The sequence below is a fragment of the Venturia canescens genome, chromosome 8, assembly GCF_019457755.1.
Source record: "Venturia canescens isolate UGA chromosome 8, ASM1945775v1, whole genome shotgun sequence".
NCBI lineage: Eukaryota > Metazoa > Arthropoda > Insecta > Hymenoptera > Ichneumonidae > Venturia > Venturia canescens.
In genome coordinates this window covers 9,952,602-9,964,261 of record NC_057428.1, presented here as the reverse complement: position 1 = coordinate 9,964,261, position 11,660 = coordinate 9,952,602, and the positions used below count along the sequence as shown (strand labels likewise).

The 11,660-nt window shown below is 33.0% G+C and overlaps 2 protein-coding genes across 4 annotated transcripts; one reads left to right on the top strand and one right to left on the bottom strand.

The window, feature by feature from the left end:
- The first annotated feature begins 1,086 nt into the window (after window positions 1-1,086).
- Window positions 1,087-2,269, top strand: LOC122414644 (coiled-coil domain-containing protein 1-like). 2 transcript variants are annotated; one of them, XM_043426111.1, is made up of 3 exons: window positions 1,087-1,259; window positions 1,378-1,916; window positions 2,165-2,269. In XM_043426111.1, the coding sequence occupies exon 2, from the start codon at window positions 1,381-1,383 to the stop codon at window positions 1,909-1,911; it is 531 nt and encodes a 176-aa protein (XP_043282046.1). In that variant the 5' UTR covers window positions 1,087-1,259; window positions 1,378-1,380; the 3' UTR covers window positions 1,912-1,916; window positions 2,165-2,269. The 2 variants fall into 2 exon arrangements, with proteins under 2 accessions (XP_043282046.1, XP_043282045.1); XM_043426110.1 differs by having other exon boundaries at window positions 1,087-1,916.
- Window positions 2,270-6,925: 4,656 nt separating this feature from the next.
- LOC122414642 (coiled-coil domain-containing protein 1-like) lies at window positions 6,926-8,109 on the bottom strand. Of its 2 annotated transcripts, XM_043426103.1 has the most exons (3): window positions 7,937-8,109; window positions 7,280-7,818; window positions 6,926-7,030 (listed from the first exon to the last, which is right to left on the bottom strand). In XM_043426103.1, the coding sequence occupies exon 2, from the start codon at window positions 7,813-7,815 to the stop codon at window positions 7,285-7,287; it is 531 nt and encodes a 176-aa protein (XP_043282038.1). In that variant the 5' UTR covers window positions 7,816-7,818; window positions 7,937-8,109; the 3' UTR covers window positions 6,926-7,030; window positions 7,280-7,284. The 2 variants fall into 2 exon arrangements, with proteins under 2 accessions (XP_043282038.1, XP_043282037.1); XM_043426102.1 differs by having other exon boundaries at window positions 7,280-8,109.
- Between the last annotated feature and the right edge of the window lie 3,551 nt (window positions 8,110-11,660).

Genomic DNA, 11,660 nt, shown 5'->3' with positions numbered 1-11,660 from the left:
TTCATGCGTTATCGCCGATGTCGAAAACACCATCAAAAAACGGATACCGATGAATTCGATGGACCTATACCGTTAATCATAAATTGTCTCAAATGTCAATTTTTTTCTGAAAATCTGTATGATGAATAAAATATTTACATGTTTTCAAAATGTTTCCAAGTTTTTTTGAAATCTAACAATACTGCTTATAAAAAGAGATAAATATCAATTACTGATTAAGAAAGAAAATGACTCATCTTCATCTTCAAATATGACGTACTATAGTTCAGTCATGAGTCGCACTATAGAACAACGTAGCAGCGATAGTTCGAGCATGCTTGCAACATGATGCTCTGTGGAGTTAACCACGTGGAGAAAAAATAATTATTTATATTTTTCTGGGTTATCTAGTGACGCAAATATGTATAATCAAGTTTGCTCTATGATCCAAGAAAAAGTTTTGTATTATTACCTGCTTATTCAAATACGTTTATAACACATATTTTTCCGTAGTGGTGCGTCTTATCTCCTGTAACCTGATCTTCTTTTGCGTGATTCAGTGATGAGAGACCCACGAAATATGCATTACGCAATTAGTAGTACTAATTGTTTAATATAATGTTTTATGCGAAGTACCCTTTATAAAAAATTTATTGCATATGAATTTGTAAATAGTTATAATATTTGATAAAAAAAAAAAAAAAGCTATGGAAATGCATCTGAACTTTAAATGATTATATATTGAATATTCTTACTGATCCATACTTTTGTAGAAACTTCAAGAACCATCTATCGTTAAGAAAATGTTCTATTATAAAAAATATCATTTTTTCCATTTGAAAACAATTTTTGATTGTGAGTATTCTATCACTTTTATCATTGAAAACATAATATACATTGTTTGTTCATATAATTTTTTACTTTGAATATTATTTTGAAATTTATTTATTAGAATGTTCTCGAGATTCTTATAGAAGTATATGAAGAAATTTCTAGAATTATTCAAACAATTTTGAAAACTATCTAAAGTAACCTATCATTTTACTTGATTCAAAGAAAACATTTTGTAAAGAAGTCTGTATATTTGAATTATAAACCAATGTAATGTTATAATTAATTTTTAAAAGAATTTATCGAGAATTTATATAAGTCGTATTTAAATCTTTCCCGAATCTATAAACATAAACATTTGAGCCTATATAAAACGACGCATCGACGAGTTGGACCCATCAATCGCTGAGAGTCACCGAACAATCCACGTCATCAATAAATCAAATTTCGTGAGTAATTTTTTAAAAGTCTTCCAACGTTAATTGTGCGGATTGTTAACTAAAAAATCATAAAAAGTGAAGTGTAAGAATATTCCATAATTAAATTTTTTATTCGAATTTCTTAAAGATCATGCAATCGTCAACCAACACCATAACCGTTTCGATCAACATACCGAGACCGTGGCTTTCGGCGTGCCCAAGAATGCTTTTGGAGAGTATCCTACGACGGGCGCTACGATCATACATCGTAGCAGATAACGATGTTTCTGTGAAAATCGCTGGGATTGAGGCCCAATTGATCGAAGGATATCACGGTGAATTTTGGTTTGTACCAAATAATTTCCTCAACGAGGAAAACGATGATGACGACGTCATCGTAGTCAACAACGAAGACGGCGACGACAATGTCATCGTAGTCAACAACGAAGACAGCGACGAAGACGATGATGACGACGACATCGTAGTCAACAACGAAGACGGCAACGACAATGTCATCGTAGTCAATGACGAAGACGACGACGAAGACGATGATGACGACGTCATCGTAGTCAACAACGAAGACGGCAACGACAATGTCATCGTAGTCAATGACGAAGACGACGACGAAGGAATCGTGGTCAACGATGAAGACAACAACGACGACGTAGTTGTACTCAATTAATAATGGTGAGTAATTACATTTTTTTTTAATTAAACTTCTGTCTGCAAACGTTTTTTTTTCACACCTCATGTCTCTAAAACGTGGGTGGACCGTTTGCGTTTCATTCATTATTTCGCGAAAATTCAATTTTTTCATAATTTTTTCTATTCAACTGTCAACGAGTCAATGTTCTTGCTCAGACACGAACGGTTAAGAATTATAATTTCAATAAATTTTTCTAGAAATTAATGTATGTTTATGTTTTTTTGTTCAGTATTATCAACTGCGGATGGCTCGTACCACGATCGTCATTATCATCATGATCATGATTCTGATGATCATCATCATCGTCATTCACAGAATCATCGCGAAAAAAATAAATATAAATGTTATTACAGAGTAATTTCTATTACAGAGTATTTTCTTGAATAAACGAACGATTTATAATTTCTTACGTTTTCTTTATTTTCCGCTGACCTGCCTCACTCTCTTTCTGTGGCTGTTCGATTGACGATACGTTTCACATTCTGACTCAGGAAATAATCATAACTAAAATATATCTAATTTCGAAACCTGATAAAATTCGAATGTGTTGGAATTGAAGAAGTAAAAAATTTTTCTCTCCAAATTTTTCAAAAATCCCATCGTTTTACAGTAATCTCAATCAATGTACTCGAGATTCCGCTGAAAAATATAAATGAATATATCGAAAAATCGAGGAGACAAAATGTTTTATCTCAACTCGCGACCCAGTTGAAAAATCAAGCGATTCAAAATACCAACGTTTTTCCAAAACGATGCAGCACCCGTAATAAAAGTCGTAGAGACTTTTCAAATACACCAAAGTAAAGCTAAATGCCTTCTCCTCAAAATACGCCTTGTTGCATTGAAATATCTAAACCAGCGGCGCAATAGTACTAAAAAGAATATGAGAACTTTATCGAAAACTTTTCCCTGGTAATATATGAGGCATTCCATGCGGTTTCGAACAGTCAAAAAGTTGATTTCTCCTAACAATTAAAATTTTGTTAAATTTCTTAATTATATGAAAAAGAGACGTGTACATTCTTTCAGAATTTTTCGATCCCATTTTTCGAGTTTTTCAACTTTTGAAAATTTTCTAAATACCTTTATATTCTGAAAGTTTACGATCAAACAGAAAAATATTTCAGACAGAAAAATTGTAGTTTTACGTATATTTTGTGAAAAAATTTTTGTTTGATTTTTTTCGAGTTTAAAAAATGACTATTTTCATCAAAAATAGACGAATTTGAAGATTATAAAAAATGTTTATTTGATCACCACGATTCGATAAAACATCAATATTTAATTCAGAGCCAGAAACATGAGGTTTATACCATAAAACAGAAAAAATTAGCTTTGAGCTGGCAAGATGATAAGAGAATTCTGTTACCTGACACAACGGACACTGTACCATACGGTTATAACAAAAAATAAAAAACTCATTTTTGTATGTGTGTGTGTATTTATTCAACAAACCTCAATTTTCACCCCTTGGCAGATCGGGGGTGAACACGACTCCATAGTTCTCGAAAAATCCCAGCTCAATTTATCAACGTTCAAAGTAGAAATTTTTGGTTGAAAAAAATTTGCAAAAAAAAAAACCTGATAAAATTCGAATGTGTTGGAATTCAAGATGTAAAAAATTTTTCTCTCCAAATTTTTCAAAAACCCCGTCGTTTTACAGTAATCTCAATCAATGTACTCGAGATTCCGCTGAAAAATATAAATGAATATATCGAAAAATCGAGGAGACAAAATGTTTTATCTCAACTCGCGACCCAGTTGAAAACCAAGCGATTCAAAATACCAACGTTTTTCCAAAACGATGTAGCACCCGTAATAAAAGTCGTAGAGACTTTTCAAATACACCAAAGTAAAGCTAAATGCCTTCTCCTCAAAATACGCCTTGTTGCATTGAAATATTTAAACCAGCGGCGCAATAGTACTAAAAAGAACATGAGAACTTTATCGAAAACTTTTCCCCGGTAATATATGAGGCATTCCATGCGGTTTCGAACAGTCAAAAAGTTGACTTCTCCTAACAATTAAAATTTTGTCAAATTTCTTAATTATATGAAAACGAGACGTGTACATTCTTTCAGAATTTTTCGATCCCATTTTTCGAGTTTTTCAACTTTTGAAAATTTTCTAAATACCTTTATATTCTGAAAGTTTACGATCAAACAGAAAAATGTTTCAGACAGAAAAGTTGTAGTTTTACGTATATTTTGTGAAAAAATTTTTGTTTGATTTTTTTCGAGTTTAAAAAATGACTATTTTCATCAAAAATAGACGAAAATAATTTTTTGTCATTTTGAGATTGTAAAAAATTGGTGATTCAATAATTACATAAAAATTTCTCGTTAAACTGTAATTATCGCGATCACCCCCTGATCATGATTACAGAGTATTTTCTTGAATAAACGAACGATTTATAATTTCTTACGTTTTCTTTATTTTACGCTGACCTGCCTCACTCTCACGAAATACAGTTCTCGCACGTGCATCACTTTTTGCTATCCTTGATTATTTCGCGTCACTCGGCGATCCAGAAAAACATAAATAATTATTTTTTCTTCACGTGGCTGGCTCCGCAGAGCATTGTGTTACAAGCAGGCTCGAACTATCGCGAATATGTCGTGCTATAGTGCGGCTCAGAACCATCGTATGTCATATTTGAAAGACGAAGATGAGTTATTTTCTTTCTTAACCCATTAACACCCAAGCACCTCGATTTTTTACCAATCTTTCATCACGATTATTTTTTAAGTTAACGGTGTTGAAAAAATGTTGTTTTCAGATATATTAACGTAGAATTTTATGCTCTTTCAGAATACAGGCTCAAAATTCTGATCAGACATGAAGGAAAAAATATGGCTGATTAAAACATGAAAAACATGAACATTTTTGAAAAAAACTTTTTTTGTATTTTTTTGCAATATTACCGCAAAGAATTCGTACTGTAATCATGATCAGGGGGTGATCGCGATAATTACAGTTTAACGAGAAATTTTTATGTAATTATTGAATCACCAATTTTTTACAATCTCAAAATGACAAAAAATTATTTTCGTCTATTTTTGATGAAAATAGTCATTTTTTAAACTCGAAAAAAATCAAACAAAAATTTTTTCACAAAATATACGTAAAACTACAACTTTTCTGTCTGAAACATTTTTCTGTTTGATCGTAAACTTTCAGAATATAAAGGTATTTAGAAAATTTTCAAAAGTTGAAAAACTCGAAAAATGGGATCGAAAAATTCTGAAAGAATGTACACGTCTCGTTTTCATATAATTAAGAAATTTGACAAAATTTTAATTGTTAGGAGAAGTCAACTTTTTGACTGTTCGAAACCGCATGGAATGCCTCATATATTACCGGGGAAAAGTTTTCGATAAAGTTCTCATGTTCTTTTTAGTACTATTGCGCCGCTGGTTTAAATATTTCAATGCAACAAGGCGTATTTTGAGGAGAAGGCATTTAGCTTTACTTTGGTGTATTTGAAAAGTCTCTACGACTTTTATTACGGGTGCTACATCGTTTTGGAAAAACGTTGGTATTTTGAATCGCTTGGTTTTCAACTGGGTCGCGAGTTGAGATAAAACATTTTGTCTCCTCGATTTTTCGATATATTCATTTATATTTTTCAGCGGAATCTCGAGTACATTGATTGAGATTACTGTAAAACGACGGGGTTTTTGAAAAATTTGGAGAGAAAAATTTTTTACATCTTGAATTCCAACACATTCGAATTTTATCAGGTTTTTTTTTTTGCAAATTTTTTTCAACCAAAAATTTCTACTTTGAACGTTGATAAATTGAGCTGGGATTTTTCGAGAACTATGGAGTCGTGTTCACCCCCGATCTGCCAAGGGGTGAAAATTGAGGTTTGTTGAATAAATACACACACACATACAAAAATGAGTTTTTTATTTTTTGTTATAACCGTATGGTACAGTGTCCGTTGTGTCAGGTAACAGAATTCTCTTATCATCTTGCCAGCTCAAAGCTAATTTTTTCTGTTTTATGGTATAAACCTCATGTTTCTGGCTCTGAATTAAATATTGATGTTTTATCGAATCGTGGTGATCAAATAAACATTTTTTATAATCTTCAAATTCGTCTATTTTTGATGAAAATAGTCATTTTTTAAACTCGAAAAAAATCAAACAAAAATTTTTTCACAAAATATACGTAAAACTACAATTTTTCTGTCTGAAATATTTTTCTGTTTGATCGTAAACTTTCAGAATATAAAGGTATTTAGAAAATTTTCAAAAGTTGAAAAACTCGAAAAATGGGATCGAAAAATTCTGAAAGAATGTACACGTCTCTTTTTCATATAATTAAGAAATTTAACAAAATTTTAATTGTTAGGAGAAATCAACTTTTTGACTGTTCGAAACCGCATGGAATGCCTCATATATTACCAGGGAAAAGTTTTCGATAAAGTTCTCATATTCTTTTTAGTACTATTGCGCCGCTGGTTTAGATATTTCAATGCAACAAGGCGTATTTTGAGGAGAAGGCATTTAGCTTTACTTTGGTGTATTTGAAAAGTCTCTACGACTTTTATTACGGGTGCTGCATCGTTTTGGAAAAACGTTGGTATTTTGAATCGCTTGATTTTTCAACTGGGTCGCGAGTTGAGATAAAACATTTTGTCTCCTCGATTTTTCGATATATTCATTTATATTTTTCAGCGGAATCTCGAGTACATTGATTGAGATTACTGTAAAACGATGGGATTTTTGAAAAATTTGGAGAGAAAAATTTTTTACTTCTTCAATTCCAACACATTCGAATTTTATCAGGTTTCGAAATTAGATATATTTTAGTTATGATTATTTCCTGAGTCAGAATGTGAAACGTATCGTCAATCGAACAGCCACAGAAAGAGAGTGAGGCAGGTCAGCGGAAAATAAAGAAAACGTAAGAAATTATAAATCGTTCGTTTATTCAAGAAAATACTCTGTAATAGAAATTACTCTGTAATAACATTTATATTTATTTTTTTCGCGATGATTCTGTGAATGACGATGATGATGATCATCAGAATCATGATCATGATGATAATGACGATCGTGGTACGAGCCATCCGCAGTTGATAATACTGAACAAAAAAACATAAACATACATTAATTTCTAGAAAAATTTATTGAAATTATAATTCTTAACCGTTCGTGTCTGAGCAAGAACATTGACTCGTTGACAGTTGAATAGAAAAAATTATGAAAAAATTGAATTTTCGCGAAATAATGAATGAAACGCAAACGGTCCACCCACGTTTTAGAGACATGAGGTGTGAAAAAAAAAACGTTTGCAGACAGAAGTTTAATTAAAAAAAAATGTAATTACTCACCATTATTAATTGAGTACAACTACGTCGTCGTTGTTGTCTTCATCGTTGACCACGATTCCTTCGTCGTCGTCTTCGTCATTGACTACGATGACATTGTCGTTGCCGTCTTCGTTGTTGACTACGATGACGTCGTCATCATCGTCTTCGTCGTCGTCTTCGTCATTGACTACGATGACATTGTCGTTGCCGTCTTCGTTGTTGACTACGATGTCGTCGTCATCATCGTCTTCGTCGCTGTCTTCGTTGTTGACTACGATGACATTGTCGTCGCCGTCTTCGTTGTTGACTACGATGACGTCGTCATCATCGTTTTCCTCGTTGAGGAAATTATTTGGTACAAACCAAAATTCACCGTGATATCCTTCGATCAATTGGGCCTCAATCCCAGCGATTTTCACAGAAACATCGTTATCTGCTACGATGTATGATCGTAGCGCCCGTCGTAGGATACTCTCCAAAAGCATTCTTGGGCACGCCGAAAGCCACGGTCTCGGTATGTTGATCGAAACGGTTATGGTGTTGGTTGACGATTGCATGATCTTTAAGAAATTCGAATAAAAAATTTAATTATGGAATATTCTTACACTTCACTTTTTATGATTTTTTAGTTAACAATCCGCACAATTAACGTTGGAAGACTTTTAAAAAATTACTCACGAAATTTGATTTATTGATGACGTGGATTGTTCGGTGACTCTCAGCGATTGATGGGTCCAACTCGTCGATGCGTCGTTTTATATAGGCTCAAATGTTTATGTTTATAGATTCGGGAAAGATTTAAATACGACTTATATAAATTCTCGATAAATTCTTTTAAAAATTAATTATAACATTACATTGGTTTATAATTCAAATATACAGACTTCTTTACAAAATGTTTTCTTTGAATCAAGTAAAATGATAGGTTACTTTAGATAGTTTTCAAAATTGTTTGAATAATTCTAGAAATTTCTTCATATACTTCTATAAGAATCTCGAGAACATTCTAATAAATAAATTTCAAAATAATATTCAAAGTAAAAAATTATATGAACAAACAATGTATATTATGTTTTCAATGATAAAAGTGATAGAATACTCACAATCAAAAATTGTTTTCAAATGGAAAAAATGATATTTTTTATAATAGAACATTTTCTTAACGATAGATGGTTCTTGAAGTTTCTACAAAAGTATGGATCAGTAAGAATATTCAATATATAATCATTTAAAGTTCAGATGCATTTCCATAGCTTTTTTTTTTTTTTTTATCAAATATTATAACTATTTACAAATTCATATGCAATAAATTTTTTATAAAGGGTACTTCGCATAAAACATTATATTAAACAATTAGTACTACTAATTGCGTAATGCATATTTCGTGGGTCTCTCATCACTGAATCACGCAAAAGAAGATCAGGTTACAGGAGATAAGACGCACCACTACGGAAAAATATGTGTTATAAACGTATTTGAATAAGCAGGTAATAATACAAAACTTTTTCTTGGATCATAGAGCAAACTTGATTATACATATTTGCGTCACTAGATAACCCAGAAAAATATAAATAATTATTTTTTCTCCACGTGGTTAACTCCACAGAGCATCATGTTGCAAGCATGCTCGAACTATCGCTGCTACGTTGTTCTATAGTGCGACTCATGACTGAACTATAGTACGTCATATTTGAAGATGAAGATGAGTCATTTTCTTTCTTAATCAGTAATTGATATTTATCTCTTTTTATAAGCAGTATTGTTAGATTTCAAAAAAACTTGGAAACATTTTGAAAACATGTAAATATTTTATTCATCATACAGATTTTCAGAAAAAAATTGACATTTGAGACAATTTATGATTAACGGTATAGGTCCATCGAATTCATCGGTATCCGTTTTTTGATGGTGTTTTCGACATCGGCGATAACGCATGAAATCCTCATCGATACGCCATTCTTTAGGAAGTCTGTCCCATACATCGTCAATGTCCTTCCATGCATAAGTTAGAATAAATTCTTGAGGAAGACAAGCGATATCCTCCGTCTTCATTGCTCTCAGACTTCCCAATGTAGCGAAGATTCTTAAGGATCGTGGAAATGATGAATTTTCAACACCATGCTTCAAATACCATTCCTTCAAACGTTGAACATTTTCAAAGGCACAATTGTATTCGCGTACCCCATTGTGATACTTGTAATGCTGATATGTTGGTGCTGGTAATTTTCGCAATGCGGGGCAACCCAAATCCTCCATATTAATGATCAACTTTGAATTTCCTATAATATCGGTGATCCATTGCTTTTTTTCCAATCCTTTCACATAAAGAAAACTCACATTTTTTAAAATAATGTCAAATACGTTCTTCACTTCATCATAAGGAATATCACCGGTATTCCATGGGATACCATGATGGTTGCGTTCACACCACTTATTCTGACTCTTATACTTGGCTGGTAAACTATCCCATTCACATGGAGGCTTAACTAGAAGGCATCCAAACTCCTCATAAGCTTCGGCACTGGGATAAATTTTAATGACTGCCAGCTCTTTTAATACGAATTTATTGATAGGCATCTTAAAACCTTGCAAATCCAAAATGGCTTCCATTGTTCGGCTTGTTGTTAACGGTATCGCTCAAGTGTTCAGCATAAAGTGACGATAAAGGAAAAATCCCTTTTATAGGATACATCCCCACTCTGACATATAATTTTCCAGAATTTAAAAATCAGGATGACGTCATCAATCAGATTTGGAAATTCTTGGAATGTATTGATATCAGGCTTCCTATTAATTGCGACATCTACGGTTCCAACATTTTTCCAAAATTTTCAGTCGGTAAAACAGGAAAGAGCGTCTCATTTCGAGATGACGTCATCATTCTGGAACATTCGAAATGACGTCATCGTTCCAGAACTTTCGAAATGATCTTGAAATGAAATCATCAATAACGTCATAATTCTGGAATATTCGAAATCATCTGATTGGTCATTTCCGTTGGATCCAGTTCGAATCGTTCCAGAACGTTCGAAATGATGTCGTATCAATCAGTCGGTAAAACAGGAAAAAGAACAGAACGTCTCATAGAATATTTCGTTCAGTCGGTAAAACAGGAAAGAACGTCTCATTTCGAAATGACGTCATCATTCTGGAACATTCGAAATGACGTCATCGTTCCAGAACTTTCGAAATGATCTTGAAATGAAATCATCAATAACGTCATAATTCTGGAATATTCGAAATCATCTGATTGGTCATTTCCGTTGGATCCAGTTCGAATCGTTCCAGAACGTTCGAAATGATGTCGTATCAATCAGTCGGTAAAACAGGAAAAAGAACAGAACGTCTCATAGAATATTTCGTTCAGTCGGTAAAACAGGAAAGAACGTCTCATTTCGAAATGACGTCATCATTCTGGAACATTCGAAATGACGTCATTTTAAAAAATTTTTATTATTTTTTTTATTTTTTTTTATTTTTTTTTTTTAAATGACGTCATCGATGACGTCATCATTCTGGAACATTCGAAATGACGTCATCGAAGGTTCTAGAAGGTTCTAGATGATGACGTCATCGTGACAATGACTCAGCAAAAAAGTATCCAGAACCGGCCTTGTATATCTACTTACGAAAGCTTAACGGCCTCGAACCCTTGCTATTCGATTTGAGAACAGAGATTGCTCGATCGTGTTAGAAAAATTCTCGATTTTTCAAGAATAGAGACGATTCCGATAGAAACGGCGGTTTCTTCGAATAGTTTTTGATTTACTTACAACCAATGATGACAATTGGATTAACCTCCTTGAATGAATCACGAAGGCTCAGTAAGCTCTAACACTCATTATTCGATTTGGGTACAGAAGTTGCTTGATCGTGTTAGAAAAAATCTCGACTTTCCATGAATGGAGAGGACTCCGATAGAAAATGTGGTTTCTTCGTATAGTTTTTGGCATGCTTTGATCGTACATCAAACCATTACAATGGATTAATCTCTCTCAATGAATAACGAAGGCTCAGTGGCCTCAAACACTCGTCATTCGATTTGAGAATAGAGATTGCTCTACCAAATTCGAAAAAATCTCGATTTTCCCCGAATAGTATCTCCGAGCAGTCGTTATTCGAATTGAGAACAGAAATTGTTCCACCAATGTGGGAAAAATCAGGATTTCTCAAGAACGGCGACGACTCCAATGCGAAATTATGTTTTTCTGAGTAATTTTAGAACAACAACAAGCCATGACAATTGGATTCACCTCCTTGAACAAATCATGAACGACGACAGAATCAAAGAACATGGAGAAAGGGTGTCACGAATTTTGTCAAAAAAATCCTGGTATTACAGAAAAAAATCATCATGCCTATTTTGGAAACCAGGCTCATTTCAAAATTGGTGAATCGATAT